Consider the following 16,687-nt stretch of genomic DNA (forward strand, 5'->3'; position numbering starts at 1 on the left):
GACCGCCTCTGTTCAAGTGGAGGCGAGACCATCGGGATTGTTCGTTGCAAATCACACGAGCGTTCCAGTACCCACCGCTGGGACAGACTCGGGCATCCTGGGGGCAGGGGAACGATTGATCCCACATAAGCATGGGCTGTCGCCCACGCCCAACGATCTTTGCCATTGGATTTCACAGTGGCACTTGTGGCATCACGCAGGCTTTATTGCCCAATGGCAGATGCAGACTTGTTGATGCAAATCTGATGCCATACAGCCTCTGATTCGCTGTTGATAGCCACCGCATGCAAGCCGCTCACCCTAATGCAACACAATGTTATGTTCACCCTGGTGTATCTTTACAGCATTCACTTGTGAGACAACCAAGCTCTCTATCAGTATTTTCGGCCAATTGATAGATATTGAATGCTTTGAAATGCCGGGCATACGAACTGTCGCTTAAAGGTTCAGAACAATGAATACGAAATCAAGATTAGGTCACGACCGACTAAGCAATGCAAGGAGTCCGAAGCGGCCGAGACCGCCGGGGGTCAGCTGTTCCCACTAAGCCTCGCTATCAAGCGGCTCATTTAACCCCTGGATCCCTTCAATGCACCAACAAGAGCTCCACTCAGACAGAAGGATCCCGCCCAAGAAAGCTTATCGTGAGTGCTACAAACTCTCGGTAACGCCCAAGACTTAAAATAACAATACTGCTTCATTCGTAACCGTATCTGTGGGCGGAGATAAACAACTAAGACAAGGCTGTAAGCTAAAATGGGCATTTGATCTATACTCCTTTGAAGGAGAGGATGGTCCATTACCAGACCCGCGGCATTTTGCCGCGCATGAGGTCCAATAATTTAGATCTCTAGAAGCTGGGCGGCCTCGGAGTCTGCGGCATTTGCCGGTAGTGCCTAGGTCCACCAGATTTACAAGCTTCTTCGGCAGGGCCCTGAACCCTGGCTAGTGATGCCACTGTTAATTACTAAAATATAGATGGAACAAGGTGGGATCTCAAATGTGGGCTCTGTAAATCTAACCCTTATCCAGTCGGTCGGTTTTGGCTCTCGATCGTGTTGTTGAGTGGTGCGGTGTAAAACCATTGGTGGAAAATGGTCTTCTGGAACGATTAAGGAATTGCTAGCAGATCTGCTGGACGTTTCAAGATCTGTCTAGGTGAACCCTTACCTCGGGACGTCCATCGCGATGGTATTTGAAGATAAAGCTCCCAAATCGTCGCGATTGTTCAATGATGAGGTAGTCCACACACCAGTCTTTCCTTCTTCTCCAGCACGTTCTTTACATTCTTGCGAACATCTGTTGTATCTCGCGTCCGATCTTTTTATTTTCGAAATGATTTCTGCCACTCTTCTACTCGGCGCCTTGGCGTGCGCTGTCGTGGCTAGCCCTATCGTCAATGATCACGCTTTTTGCACCTTTACGGATGCTGCCACTGCAATCAAGAACAAGGCCAGCTGCTCCACCATCACCCTCAGCAACATCGCGGTTCCCGCTGGCACAACCTTGGACCTCACTGGTCTCAAGACCGGCACTCATGTATGTAGACAACGACTGATCGGCTAAAGGGCATTGCTAAATGGAATTAGGTTATTTTCTCGGGGAAGACGACATTCGGTTACAAGGAGTGGGAAGGCCCTCTCATCTCTTTCACCGGCACCAACCTGTTGATCGAGGGGGCTTCTGGACACTCAATTGACTGCCAGGGACAGAGGTGGTGGGACGGCAAGGGCAGCAACGGTGGCAAGACCAAGCCCAAGTTCTTCAGCGCCCACAAGCTCATCAATTCCAACATTAAGAACTTGAATGTTCTCAATACACCTGTTCAGGCTTTCAGCATCAACGCCGCCACCAACCTAGGTGTTTATGGCGTAACCATGGACAACTCTCTCGGCGATTCCGAGGGTGGCCATAACACCGACGCCTTCGATGTCGGATCTTCCACCGGTGTCTATATTTCCGGTGCTATCGTGAAGAATCAAGACGATTGCCTTGCCATCAACTCCGGTACCAACATTACATTCACTGGTGGCAACTGCAGTGGTGGCCACGGCTTGTCCATCGGATCCGTGGGCGGTCGCTCCGACAACACCGTCAAGACCGTCCGGATCCTCAACTCCAAGATCTCCAACTCCGACAACGGTGTTCGCATCAAGACTGTATCAGGCGCAACAGGTTCAGTCTCCGACGTCAAGTATGACAACATTGCTCTCTCAAACATTGCTAAGTATGGCATTGTTATTGAGCAAGACTATGAAAATGGCTCCCCAACTGGCACACCGACCAGCGGTGTCCCCATTACCGATCTTACCATCAACAAGGTCACTGGTACTGTCAAGTCCGGTGGAGTCAACGTCTACATTCTTTGCGCGAATGCCAAGAACTGGACCTGGACCAACAACAAGGTCACTGGTGGCACCAAGACGAAGACCTGCAAAGGAATCCCTAGTGGTAGCGGTGCCACTTGTTCATGAGCACTGGCGAAGCATATCTTGCAAACCCTGAACTGGTTTAGGCTTAGCTCACCTTAAAGGAGCTCTCTATTCTTAGCCCTAGCGGCTCGTAATTATCATAGATGTCTACAGATTACATTAGAATATAAACGTTTAGATGGTATCTAGCTCTTGACGTTGCTCAAGAAGGTAGCCAAACGTTTTGAAACACCGGGCCATACCGTCCTATCTCACGAACTAATTACCTACCCATCCATCCACCATCTACCGTCAGCACTTCACCATTTACATAAGCACTAGCTTTACTCGCCAAGAAGATAATTGCTCCTTTGAAATCATCAGGAGAGCCCCACCTGCCCGCTGGAATTCGTGAGAGAATGGCTGTAGCACGACCTTCGTCGTGGATGAGGGCGGTGTTCATCTCCGTATCAATGTATCCTGGCGCAATTGCATTCACATTGATGCCGTGCGCAGCCCACTCGTTGCTCAGAGCTTTAGTTAGTTGTGCGACTCCTCCCTTGCTAGCGGCGTATGCTGGTACGGTGATACCACCCTGGAAGCTCAAGAGGCTGGCGATGTTGATGATAGAACCGCGACGGCTGCTAGAATCATACGGTGTTTGCTCTAGCATGTGGTGTCCGACATCGCGGCAGATCGTGAAGACGGCCGTTAGATTGACTTGTAGTACTTCGTTCCAATCGCTGGCTAGAAACTCATGTGCCGGGCGTCTTCGCTGGATACCGGCACAATTGACGAGAATATCGATCCGGTGGCCGTCCTGCAGTATTGAAGGCACGAGTGCAGCTACCGAATCTGGAGATGACATATCAACCAAGTAAAGGGTGCGGCTACGGCCTAAGGCCTCCACCTTGATCTTCGTTGACGTATCGCTGCTTGCACGCTGCATGATCACGCTGCGTCAGCTCTTGAATCTCATACATTCCGTGACCTGGGCAAGAGATTTCAGCGTACCACTGCGAGGAGGATATCTGCTCCAGCTTCTGCCAAGGCCAATGCCATGGCCTGGCCGATGCCCCTTGTGCCTCCCGTCACCAGGGCCTTTTTATCAGTAAGAGAGAAATACTCCATGGTGAATTCTTTATATCAATTGAATTGTTGACATTTATCCACGCAATAATACGTTCTGTCATGACTTTCTCATATGTTTCAACACAGGAAGCTCATCTGTCAACAATTTGTCCGTTTTTCTGTTGCCACAGATCACTCCATCCTCTTCGGCAAATGGCACTCGACACACCGTCGGCTACTCAGCTCCATAGTGCGGGGAATTCAATAGCCGGTACCACAAATCTGGGCGGCTCCAAACCAGTCGACATCCGATTGCGCAACGATTAACAAGGTTTGCCATTGTTCGTCGTTGTTTGCGTATCTTTCTCAAATTTGCAACTTGACTGTGAAATTGGACGTTGAACATGACTTCAAGCAGCGAGACGCAGACGATCACAGCGTCGGTTCTACATGGCGCAAAGGACCTCAGGCTGGTGAGTTCCCCCCAATTTGTTGAATTTTAATCGATTCTGTCATTCTGATTCTGTCCCTATTTTACTTGTAGGAAACTAGATCAATAGAATTCCCAGGGCCAGGCGAGGTTCAAGTCGCTATAAGGGCAACGGGTATATGCGGATCTGATCTACATTATTACGAACATTTCCGAAATGGCGACATTCTTGTCCGCGAACCACTGTCGCTGGGCCACGAGTCCTCCGGCGAAGTTGTCCAAGTTGGTGCTGGTGTATCGAATCTGAAAGTTGGAGATCGCGTGGCTCTCGAAGTCGGACTGCCATGCGGCGAGTGCAGTCACTGTAGCGAAGGACGATACAACATTTGCGCTAATATGAGATTTCGAAGCTCAGCCAAGTCTTTCCCACATACGCAAGGCACATTGCAGGATCGTATCAATCACCCAGCAAACTGGTGTCACTTGTTACCTCCGACTATGCCCTGGGATGTCTCTGCGCTTCTCGAGCCGCTAAGTGTCGCAATTCATGCAGCCCGCCGGGCCGCTTTGTCGCCCTCCGCAACTGTTCTGGTATTTGGCGCCGGAGCAGTGGGTTTACTGGTAGCAGGAATTTGCAAGATCTATGGTGCCAGCACAGTCATTATCGCTGATGTTGATCCAGGACGGGTCAAATTTGCCGTTGACAACGGTTTTGCAGATGGTTCGTTCATTGTACCCATACGACCAAGACCCTCTAGCAGCGAGGCGGCTCTTCAAGCTGCGAAAGGATTGGCATCCGAGATCTCTACTTGTAAGAGGCAGAATGGTGTGCCTGTTGGGGAGGTTGATGCTGTTTTTGAGTGCACCGGAGTACCATCATGCTTGCAGACAGCCATTTATGTGAGTTTATTATTACCAACTAATGATCACCCTCTCAAGACTGTTCTTTCATTTGGATTTCACTGTTTTGGAGATTGATGTTCTGACCCAGTGAATAGGCAACCCGCGCGGGCGGCAAGGTTATGCTCATTGGCATGGGTGTGCCAATACAAACTCTGCCAATTTCTGCTGCAGCCTTGAGAGAAGTAGATCTATGTGGAGTTTTTCGATACGCCAATACTTACTCAGAAGGAATTAAGATCCTGTCTCAGACTGGACCGGAAAGCCCTGACTTCTCAAGCTTGCTTACTCACGAGTTCAGGGGTCTCTCAGCTGTCAAGGATGCGTTCGCAATGGCCAGTAGAAAACAGGATGATGATAATAAGTTGGTAATCAAAGTAATCATAGCAAATGAAGAGTAAATAATGTCACTTAATCAAAGGAATAGGCTTCACTCAACGAGGAACTCTTTTTCTAATTGTGCGCCCATATATCGCTAGACGGGTTTCTGGCTTACTTTTAACGTACATGATGCTATATCTTTCATGTCGAACAATTACTCTTTCATTAATAGAAACAATTGTCAAGAATATGGGTCGTCCCTTTCTATATTGTATATTTGATCATCGATGATGTTAGCGCTCTCTGCCTATTTTATGCCACCGGCAAGAACGACTTCCTGTCCAGTCATATAGCCCGTCTTTGCAAACCTAGTAGAGCAACATTAGAATTCTGTTCATGTGATCACCGGCTGAGACTTACATGACCACAACGTTAGCCACTTCTTCGGGAGTTCCGAGTCTATGAACTGGAATACTCGCGGCGATAGCCAGCCCAGGATCCTTGATTTTCAGTTCGTCGAGATCATCTCGGCTGTTCCATGTTCTATTATATAGACGGGTTAAGAAGTAGTCTCAACACTAGATATGAGCATAATCTTACTTTGACTTGGGTGTAGGGATCATTCCAGTGGCTCCTATCATTGCTGGCAAGACCTAGAAGAATCGTATTAATGTGAGAGCTGACACGAAATCTTTAAGCATTGGCTCATATGCCTCGTAGGCTTGGAAGTGCTTTGTTGGATTGTCTTACAATATTGACAGTTATTCCCTCCGGAGCTAAGAGCGTTGCTAGATTCTTTCCCATTGACCTGTAGCATTTCAACTCAGCTTTCTTACTCCATTTTCCAGCTGCTCAGGGCACATACGTAATTGCACCTTTACTCGCGGCGTAGTGGCAGCCGTTCAACCCACTGCCTAGGCTTGCAATACTTCCAATGAAGATGACTCGGCCCCATTGATCTTTTCGCATACCTGGTAAGCAAGCCTTGGCTACTACGAACTGGCTACGGGAGTTCACCTCCATCATTTCGTCCCAGTCTTCTTCGTGAATGTCAGCAATATCTCGAATTCGTCGGCCCAGGCCCGCATTTGCGACAAGGATGGCGATGGCCGAGTGCTTATTGGAGATTTCACTATCCGACAGAACATCCGCTACTAGCTTTCGTGCAGAGTCGCGAGCAGATAGGTCGGCGGCAAAGGTTCGAAAGAGTTGTCCGGGATACTGCTGCCGAAGCTTGTCCGCTAGCGAGTTTGCTTGGTTCTTTCGCGCATCAGTCGGTCATCAAAGAGTACATAATCAATGAGATCATCGTGCAAGAGGCGTGACCTACAACATCAGAACGGTAATGCAGCGCAAGATCGCAGCCCTCTGCGGCCAGAGCCTGCGTACACGCCCATCCTATGCCGCCGCTGTCGATCTCTCATCAGTGTCCAAGCTCAACCACATTACAGCTTTAGAGCCAAATAAACCAACTCACTTTGCCCCTGTGACGATGGCTAAGCGGCCTCGAACTTTGTTATCCGTTGCTTGGAGGTGGTAGGTAGTCATGTTCGAGAATTATTTTTCAAAGCTTGGTCGAAGTGCACTGTTTCAGGCTCATGCCGCTGTTGATTGGGTCACTATGATGAATGAAAATAAAGACACGAGTCTATAGGGTACTGGATGGCCGCTATGCTTTCATGGGAGCTAACTAAAGCTAGACTTCGAAATCATAGTCGTCCCCAACCTTCAATAGCCGAACTCCGCCCGGGCCGATTCCCGGACAATGGTCGGCATACCAAACCGGCAAAGACAGGGACAAATGAACAAATAGACCGCAACAGAGGTTTTAATGTATTCGTTAGCTCAATGACGAGCGACGAGTAATGAGGTGACAGCTGGGTTGTTTCGAACTTTTGCTACGTATATCAGTAGTTTAGTCTCTATGAATCACAAGATCAACCCAGCCACCATCGTATGATAAATAGTTAATCACGCAGTGAAAAGGAGAATGGAGTGAGTAAGTGTAGCTACGACATCATTCAGGAGGATGGCGAACGGCTGTCAAGCCAACGTTATAGTGGTCTGCGGGCCTGCAGGCTCCGGCAAAAGCACCATTGCTAAGGCCCTCTCTGTGGACTTGAACTATTGCTACATAGAGGGAGACGAAGTGAGAAACTGTCTTTTGGCGCCCCTGGATGCTTAGAATACTTGACATATGTTTATTATATGTTACTAACGTTTCTGAATCAGTATCACTCTGAGGAGGCAGTCCGAAAGATGAGCCAAGACGAACCTCTCACTGACTCGGACCGCTGGAACTGGTTGAGCAAGTTGCGAGAGGCGGTGGCAAATTTGATTCGTCAAGGCGCTCCTGGCGTCGTTCTTTCGTGTAGTGCCCTCAAGAGAAAATACCGAGATGTATTGAGGGCTGTTCGGCTACGAGAAGATCTGGTCCTGCAATTCCTTTATCTTCAAGTTTCGCAGCATCTACTCGAGGAAAGAGTTTGGACCCGATCAAATCATTACATGAAGGCAGCCATGGTGCAGAGTCAACTACAAAGCCTTGAGAGCCCTGATGCAGATGAGTTGGATGTGCTCATAATCACGGCTGACGACGAGGTATCTACTGTCCATCAAACAGCCAGAAATGCCGTTCAGAGAGAAGTGCGCAATGGTAGAAGTTGATTGTACAAGACATAACCTAATTTATTGGATGGCATTCGCCGCGTACGATGAAATGAAACAATGCGACGCTTCGTACCTCATTTGTGTTACAGCGTGAAGTCGCGATGGGGGTGACTTGACCATGCATCCCATTCATTTTCAAGAATATTTCTCCAACGCTTGATGAGCTTGCATAATTGTTATAATATTTGGCATCCCTCCACTTGACCGTTCAGTGAAGACGAGAGTCAGGAGGCACTAGTGTGCTATGGAAGCCGGCCTCTCTCCCGTGCAATCGCGGCAATTGACTGAATCGGCTATTCATCTATCGGCGTACGAGGATCTGGAGAGCTCCACACTATGTGGATCTCCTTTCACGCAATGAACAGGAACATCCACATGTCCACGGATACCTCCGTAAACTTCCCCCAGATCCCCACAGCCTCTTTCGTCCCAAAACTGCGGGTGTTGCGGGGTTAAATCACGCTGAATGTCGAAGTTAAATACCTGCTTGCCTGGCCTCGTGTCTTTATTATCATTTCACCAGAACAATTGCAGCCAAGCAAGCATTTGGCAGAGATTTTCCAAAACCACCGAGGTTCTAGAGTGCAAAATGGGCGAGCTTCATGGTCGAAAACTGATCCTTGCCGTCAGCGTGCTGACTTCCTTGGGATTCATGTTGATTGGCTTCGACAATGGATTAATGGGAGGATTAGGTATGATTACTTCATCTTGTACAACATAACCTTAAGCCTTCATGTTTTTAATCTCCTCTGCTTAGTGAATACTCCCTCGTTCAATTCCACGTTCAAATCACCAAACTCTACTATGACTGGACTTATTGTCGCCATTTATGAAGGTATAATTCTTTTCATGACTTGTTCTAGGTTTTGGAAGGTGGCTTATTGATATTGGCCATAGTCGGATGCTTCTTCGGATCCCTTTCCACAGCGCTCTTTGGTGAGAAACTCGGCCGCCGTAAAACAGTTGCCATCGGTTGTTCTGTCATGATTATTGGCGCTGTTTTGCAAGCTTCCTCGTACACTCGAGCTCAAATGATTGTCGGAAGAGTGGTTTCTGGGGTTGGCATGGGCATTATCAATTCCACTGTGCCTGTGATACAAGCCGAGTTCAGTCCTAAGTCTAGCCGCGGTATTTGTAAGTACTTCTTCTCCTCCAAGTCTCCAGATTTTCATCTGCAAGTTTTCAGCCATATTCTGGGACTCTTCGTGTGTGAGTTTAGTCAGCCTTGCACAATATGCTAACATCGACTCTACAGACGTCTGCGCTCAACTTTCCACTCTTAACTTCGGTATCTTCCTTGTCTACTGGATTGACTACGCATTCTCAAGTCATACTGCAAGCTACGCCTGGAGAATACCTGTCATCCTGCAATGCATTTGCATTATCCCGATGTACTTCATTCTGCTTATCATCCCCGAGACACCGCGATGGCTTGCCGCTCACGACAGACCCGAAGAATGTTATGCTGTCCTCAAACGCTTGCAAAGTGTCAATGGTACAGATGAGCAGGAAGTCCAACGCCTTCACGGCATGATTCTTGAAACTGTTGCATATGAAGCTTCCATTGGTGCTGGATCTTGGAAAGACCTTCTTACGGAGGACGACATCAAAAGTCGCAGAAGGCTTCTCATTGCATGTGGAATACAGGCATTCCAACAGCTTGGCGGTATCAACGCGATTATTTGTAAGCTCATCAAAATTTCTTTCCGCACCTGTCTGACGCAGCTGACAATGACCTTCAATAAACAGACTATAGCAGCACTCTATTCGAGAAAAGCGTCGGGTTCGACAGTCATATGTCTGCTCTCATGTCCGGATTCTTGCAGACATGGTTCTTTGTTGCATCGTTTATCCCCTGGTTCCTCATCGATCGAGTTGGCAGACGTCCTCTGGTAAGCTTTTATCTGATGATCTTGATAAATAACCCCCTGCCCTTCAGAAATTCGCTGACCTGCTTTAGCTTCTGTCCATGATCAGTCTCATGGCTTCAGTGATGGTGGTCCAGGCAGCATTGATTTACCAAGTTCAGAATGTGACTGCGATCTCTCATGCAGCCGGGATCGGTGCTGCCGTCATGTTGTTCATTTTCCAAGGGGCGTTTACGGTTGGGTTTCAAGCTACTGTCTGGGTCTACCCGTAAGTTGCAATCCTAGCTATATCAGCCGCTTTCAACCTACTGACATCTTCAAGATCGGAAATCCTTCCTTTGCGTCTTCGACAGAGAGGCTCGTCCATTTCGACAGCATCAAATTGGATATTCAATTATGTAAGACTGACTAACCATGTAGGGATCTCAGTGCTAACATGTTCAACGCAGATGATCGTACAAGTTACGCCCATTGCTATCACAAACATTGGCTGGAAAACCTACATCATTTTTGCCGCATTGAATGCATTCTTTGTACCTGTCATCTATTTCTTCTTCCCGGAGACCAAAGGTCTGGAATTGGAAGACATGGACCGCCTCTTCTCTAAAGACCGAGTCTTGTTTCTAAACACCGACAAAGGAGAGGTGTCCAATATTGAAGATGTCAATGTTCATAAGGACCACGTTTAACAATTACGTCTCATACGTGTGGATGAGAAAATCAACCCACCAGAATTATAGCTGTGATATCCATCAGCCCCAGAGCAGCTCAGTCATTGAGTTGCATAGATAGACATACTAAGGACTTAGCAATCGACACTTTCAACTTTTATTTAAGTCATGGCCAATGCATAGTCTCGTCTCATTAGTCATGATTATCTCCATAAAAATGCTTTGGGGAAAGGCGAGAAATGCCACGAAAAGTGCAATCCTGGAAGATGGCCCGAGAACCCATCCAATTGGTGGTCAACTGTTGCACGAAAACCATCCCAATTACGCCTACGTGCGCTCGCTCCTTGCCCCTGCAGTCCTATATTTATTCATCACATCCGTGGTATCCTAGATTTCAATGCATCGTACGACATGCGCTTGGTGAGCCTCGGTCGGATGGACCACACTAATTTAGCTTGTCCTGACCCCGTATCTCGGCTATTAAAATCATATCGGCAACTGAAAGGCACCCCGCAGTGCGGTCAATTGCCGATTGGCTAGCCAGCCTCCATCCCAGGAGCTCCGGGAATGACGGTGTTGTTGGCATCCTTGCCTTTGCCTCGTATAACATATAGAATAGTTCTGTTTGAGGCTAGCACCCAAAGTCTATGGGTTACGCACGAGAACGTGATAGTAGTGCATGACTGTTCTCCTTTGGGGCTTCGAAAGCAAGATGGCAACCTCGATGACATTTCCCGCGCACGATGACGCCGTGAGAGAACTCTTTGGACCATCGCCTGAGTTGACCCTTCTCTGCGAGAACCTTGAGTATCCATTTGCCCATGAAGCAGGGGTGTTTGTTGAGAGAGATAACACCCTTATAATAACAAGCAACCAATTCTCAGACCCATCAACTGGGGACCGCAAAATCCAAATCACAAAAGTACATCTTCCATCCAACGAAAACGCCACAGCAAGCTGCGAAGAGATCAATCCTGTTGGCGCATCTATGGGTAATGGCGGCGTCAATTATCAAAACGGAGTATTGATCTGCTCACAAGGGACGAAGGCGGAATGCGGCGGTATAATTTTCATGGAGGCCGAGCCGCCCTACACTACACGCAGTATTGTCAGCTCTTTTTATGGCAGACAATTCAACTCTGTCAATGATGTAGTTGTCCATAGTGATGGTTCGATTTGGTTCACAGATCCCATCTACGGGTATGAGCAGGGTATAAGACCGAAGCCGCAACTACCCAATCAAGTGTACAGATATGATCCCGTTAGAAACTCTATCAGGGCTGTGGCCGATGGCTTTGGGCGCCCGAATGGAATCTGCTTCAGCCCTGACGAGAAGATTGTTTACATAACCGATACGGACTTCATTCATGGTGATGGGACAACTGATCCTTCCAGAGCCTCAACAATGTAAGCATCAGAGTTGTCCATCTCGCTCGTTGTCACGTTGCAGAAGTATGAAAGCATGAGACTAATCGAGCCAACTCTACAGATATGCATTCGATGTCGCTACGTACTCCGGTGAGCCGTTCCTCACAAATAGGCGTTTATTTGCGATGGCGGACAATGGCATTCCAGACGGCATTAAGTGTGACATACACGGCAATGTATACAGTGGCTGCGGAGATGGCGTTCATATATGGTCACCAGGTGGTGTATTACTTGGAAAGATTCTCGTAGATGGTGGAGTTGCCAATTTCTGCTTTGGAAAGCAGGGCGAGGTGTTTCTATTGAATGAGCATCGGCTTTGGAGGGCGAAGCTGGCGGCATCAACAAGGGGTGCTTTGTTGGGTATCTAGTTACTTCTCCGAAGCTAAATTTGAAGTCCAGTGCTCCTATTATTTGGTTCTTTATATTTATTTGACCTCAGAAGATCATGTCATTTCCTGACCAGATTATGTCTTGCCACACGTCTGTGACGGCATCCAATTCCGCCGTGCCCTGATCTGATTCAGACAGCGGCGTTGTAAGGGTCATGTCTACGTAGTTGAAGCTATCACCAATAAATTGACCCAGTCCGTCGAGGTCTCTCCAGGAAAATCCCCTCAATGGATCCAGTTCAGCACTTTGGTTACCATCTTCGCATGCTACTTGGCTTGTTGGATTGTTCGTGCCGGACACAGTTGGTGGACCGTTTTCCGGCACCACGCCAGACTCGAGCCGAACTGCTGCAACTCGCTCTGCCGTCTTCCGCCACAGAAGGAAAAGCGAGCGCGCATAGCGTTGGCCGAGACTGTTTGGACTAACCGAAGACTTCTGTAACTTTTCTATGGTTATGTTGATTGTCCGGCGGGTGCTACTACCAGCCTCGCCGATTAGTGCCCCGGATACTCTTGCCTGATACACCGTTAGTGGGGAGTCAAATTGATAGTATGGAAGGTCACCATGGTACATGGTTTAATCCGTTACCTTGAACAAGAATACCGCGGCGTAGATTACATATAGGTAATACTTCAAAGGCATGTACCGCAAACCCGAAGAAGGGTCTATGAAGTCATTCAATGTGCATAGTAGCGAGTTGGCGGCATCTATCGACTCATAAATGAATCGCGCGTCCGGTGTGCCTGCTATGTCAGAGAAAAGGGGCTGAACTGGCGTCCGCGATGAGGGCTGGTTCTGTCGCGCACGAGCTATGGCTCGGTTGATGGTGGCTTGAAATGCAAATGCGTTGATATAAAGGCGAAGGAACTCGTAGGAGAGGATGAGAGCCGCTTTTACAGCAGGCGTGACTTTAATCAGGACAAAATATTAGCACAGATACTAATGGAGATCTAATGCAGTAGAACTTACAGCTCAGACCACCCCAAACCAACTTCCACTTCCGCAGCACGGCAGAAAAGTCGTCCTAGAGTGACTTAGTTTCATCCTTAACGCATTGACAGACGCTACCGTGTCAATACTCGAAAGGTTGCCACTTACAATATACCTGACATATTCACCGCCTGTGTAAAGCTGCTCTCGGTGACTTGTTGAAGAGTACAGAATATCGTGGGCATTGCTGAAAAGCTGGATCAGCTCGAGGCGAGCCTGGAAGAGCAGCGCTAGATTTCCAGATCCGGCCTGCTGAGTTCGAAGCGTCGGGAAGTCGGTGGCGTTTAAGATAGTGGATGGCCCGGGACCGCGGGACCAGAACCCTTTCCCGAGACGAATGGAAACTTCTCGATCGCTCATGTAGCATGCTAAAAGTGAGAGGACAGACGGTGAGAATAATGTTCAGGAGGACTAGATAAGGAGAGATATGTCCATGCTTACCCGTCCAAGCAACCCGTTTTCTTTCGAACTCCTCGGTCCATTGGGATTTGTCGCGAAGTAGTCCTGTCTGCTCAAGGCCCTGAAGATAAGCGAGCCTGATAGCCACTCCAATCTGCATCCACGCCCCTTGGTCTTCCTCTCCGCGGCCTATAATCGGTCTATCTTGTAACCTTTGCGGAGCCCATTCTGAGAGGATGAGTAGCGCCTCTACGGCTCCTACAGTCGTTGAGCCGTGAGAGATGAGTTTAGAAATGATATTGTCCATATGCTTGGAACATGCATCGTGTACCCTGATCCAAGATGGGTCGTCCTTCGAGGCCACTGTTAGGATGCTTGTAAGAAGATGAGGCTCACTCCTGATTAGAGTGAAGATGTCACGGCCATCGAATATACGCTTGTCGGCAACAGGGAAAAATGGATGGTAGTTATTGTGATAGCTACGTTGCGTCTTAGTTATGCCATAGTCACGTAATTTCCAGGCTGATAGACTTACTGCGTCAGGAGGTAAGAAGCGTCAGAAATATCAAGGAAGCCGTCTGAAATCGGAGGATAATAAAATGGTGTGTTTCCGGAAGGATCTTGTATGTGTCCTTGATCCAGGCCAAAGCGGCTTGCGGACTGGCTGGAGCGACGATTATGTCCGCCCGGGTCAACGTCGAGATCGGCAACTTGTGCGAGAAGATTGAGTGCATCCGACGGATTGAGCAGATCCCGCGAGGTGAATTGGCCTTCGACATCGCCATTAACTGATACCGATGGGTGCCTTGTTGTGTTGTCGGACGACTCGGATGCCGGCAAGTCTCTTGTCAAAGCGGGAGGCTTCGAGGAGTGTTGCAGAGACAGCCTTGAATGCCTCGTCTCTTCAGTTTGATCAGTCTGAGATTGACCCAGATCGGATAACGTCCCCTGGCGGCCTTCATCGTTTCTAGAGTGTTGTGTCGAAAAGTTGTCAGATGATTGAAGTGGACGTGGAGCTTTTCTGGGTCGCCGACCGCCACGCCTTGAAGTGGCTAGAACACATTCCAGAGACTCCTGCACGCATCGCGAACATGGAGGAACGCCGCCAGAGCCACTACACGATGAAGAAATCCTCAATTAGCACGCTAAGGTTATTACATGTGTAATTGCCGATCAAAGAGTAAGGAAGTTTGAATTGATCGACCTTTGCTCCTAGGTACTCACAGGTCGCATCTCGTTTTTCTCTGTCGACACGCAATGCATGCGCGTGATATACGCTTCTCTTTCGCAGCACCACTGCTGCGCGGTGCTCTTGGCGAATCATTTGTCTCCATCGGCAACGTGTGCTACTGTTACCGATAACTTCTGATGACAATTGCCTATGAAGATCGAAAACCGAACATTCAACAAGGACATGGAGTTTGTCGGCTATTTCCATTCGGCGATGGAGCTGAAATGCCACCTTTTGTCAGGGCAAATCTCATAGGTGGTTTCCCTAGGAATTATTACCCCGCATCGCACAACAAGCTTCGGCAATTGAAACCTTGTCCACAATATCGGCAATCCAGCGGCTAATGAAGGCTTCTGTGGCGCTGTAGCTTTCCTAGCGTCGGGGTCTCGAACATGTCCAAGGGAGCATGAACTCGTGAGACGACGAATTCTTCACGATTTTGGCGATAGATCTCGTGGGCGACTTTCAATTGGTCCCGATACATGACTTGTAATCAAGGGAGAGACCGAAGCACCCGTGGGTATAGATATCGCTAAGTTAGGAAGTGACCATCAAGTATCTCAACCTCAGAATGTCCCCTTCCAGAATATCAAAGCCAAGAGTGTTGATGCTTGGCATCGTTATCCATGCAAAGGAAGAGTTTGCAACCCTTTCTGAAGTGGCTGAAGTTCAGGTCCGTATCTACTAATTGGACCGGGTTGGATCTATATGTGCAGCAGCTAATAGACCCGACGATCAGTCAGTTACTTCAGGCACACGAGAAAAATTCATCAAAGACCTCGATGAGGGCGTTTATGATAGCATCGTAGCAATCTCTAGGACCTATGACTCCGTCGAGGTAGGCAATTATGATATTTTGACGAACTGGGATTCTTAGTCAGCTAAAGCACATGCTGCACGCAGATAACTGGACGATTCGACAGTGAACTTGTGTCGCATTTGCCCTCCTCAGTAAAGTTCATCTCACACAATGGCGCGGGATACGATCAAATAGACGTTCAGGCATGTACAGATCGAAGTAAGCTCTCTGTAGTCCGAAAATCCCCCTCAGAACCACTGAACCATATTGACGACTATTGATCTGTCTAGACATATCAGTTTCAAACACGCCAGGTGCGGTCAACGATTCGACAGCAAATATTGCTATATTTCTAATTCTTGGTGCGCTACGCCGGGCCTGGATACCCCAGACTGCCATCCGAGAGGGCCAGTGGCGCGGCGAAAGTCCACTCGGCCGAGATCCTAATGGTCTGAAGCTCGGAATTCTTGGCATGGGTGGTATTGGAACCGCAACCGCAAAACGTGCCGCGGCCTTCGGCTTTGACATCCAGTACCATAGCCGGTCAGCCATTGCAGGAATCAAAGAAACAATCGGTGCGCCAGCCCGCCACGTCGGATTTGAGGAACTTTTGCGCACAAGCGATGTCATTTCCGTCCATGTACCTCTCAGCGAGTCAACAAAAGGCTTGCTAAGTGACCCCGAGTTCGCATTGATGAAGCCAGGAGTAATTCTTGTCAACACCGCGCGAGGCCCGATTGTGGACGAGGACGCTTTGGTGAGGAATCTTGAGTCAGGCAAGGTCTGGAGCGCTGGGCTGGATGTTTACGAGAACGAACCAAACGTTCATCCGGGGCTGCTGAAGAGCTCTAATGTCGTACTGCTTCCCCATATTGGCACGGCGACAGTTGATACTCAAGTATGTCCAAGTCTCTGTTTCCATAACCTCAACTTGGCCATAAATATTGTCTGTAATTCCCAGCTAATCATTGCGCCGTTTTAAAGAAGCGAATGGAGGTTCTAGTGATTGACAATGTGAGGAAAGCGGTCACAGAGAGCAAGCTATTAACTCAGGTCCCAGAACAGACAGCCTGACCACAAAGGAAAATCACTCAAATTTGAAGAATTG

The 16,687-nt window shown here is 48.4% G+C and overlaps 3 protein-coding genes across 3 annotated transcripts; 2 read left to right on the forward strand and 1 right to left on the reverse strand.

The window, feature by feature from the left end:
* Positions 1-1,335: 1,335 nt before the first annotated feature.
* On the forward strand, positions 1,336-2,474 carry UCRPA7_8661 (putative endopolygalacturonase protein; the record flags this gene model as incomplete). Its single annotated transcript, XM_007921172.1, has 2 exons — positions 1,336-1,539; positions 1,590-2,474. 2 exons carry the CDS (start codon positions 1,336-1,338, stop codon positions 2,472-2,474), a joined length of 1,089 nt encoding a protein of 362 aa, XP_007919363.1.
* A 2,966-nt stretch (positions 2,475-5,440) lies between these two features.
* UCRPA7_8662 (putative 3-ketoacyl-acyl carrier protein) lies at positions 5,441-5,774 on the reverse strand (the record flags this gene model as incomplete). The annotated part of the gene is made up of 3 exons (XM_007921173.1): positions 5,441-5,501; positions 5,554-5,676; positions 5,734-5,774. The coding sequence occupies 3 exons, from the start codon at positions 5,772-5,774 to the stop codon at positions 5,441-5,443; spliced, it is 225 nt and encodes a 74-aa protein (XP_007919364.1).
* A 9,896-nt stretch (positions 5,775-15,670) lies between these two features.
* Positions 15,671-16,653, forward strand: UCRPA7_8663 (putative glyoxylate reductase protein; the record flags this gene model as incomplete). Its single annotated transcript, XM_007921174.1, has 5 exons — positions 15,671-15,702; positions 15,783-15,798; positions 15,870-15,893; positions 15,971-16,477; positions 16,564-16,653. The coding sequence occupies 5 exons, from the start codon at positions 15,671-15,673 to the stop codon at positions 16,651-16,653; spliced, it is 669 nt and encodes a 222-aa protein (XP_007919365.1).
* Between the last annotated feature and the right edge of the window lie 34 nt (positions 16,654-16,687).

The sequence above is a fragment of the Phaeoacremonium minimum genome (assembly GCF_000392275.1).
Source record: "Phaeoacremonium minimum UCRPA7 unplaced genomic scaffold PA7_03_scaffold_604, whole genome shotgun sequence".
Lineage (NCBI taxonomy): Eukaryota > Fungi > Ascomycota > Sordariomycetes > Togniniales > Togniniaceae > Phaeoacremonium > Phaeoacremonium minimum.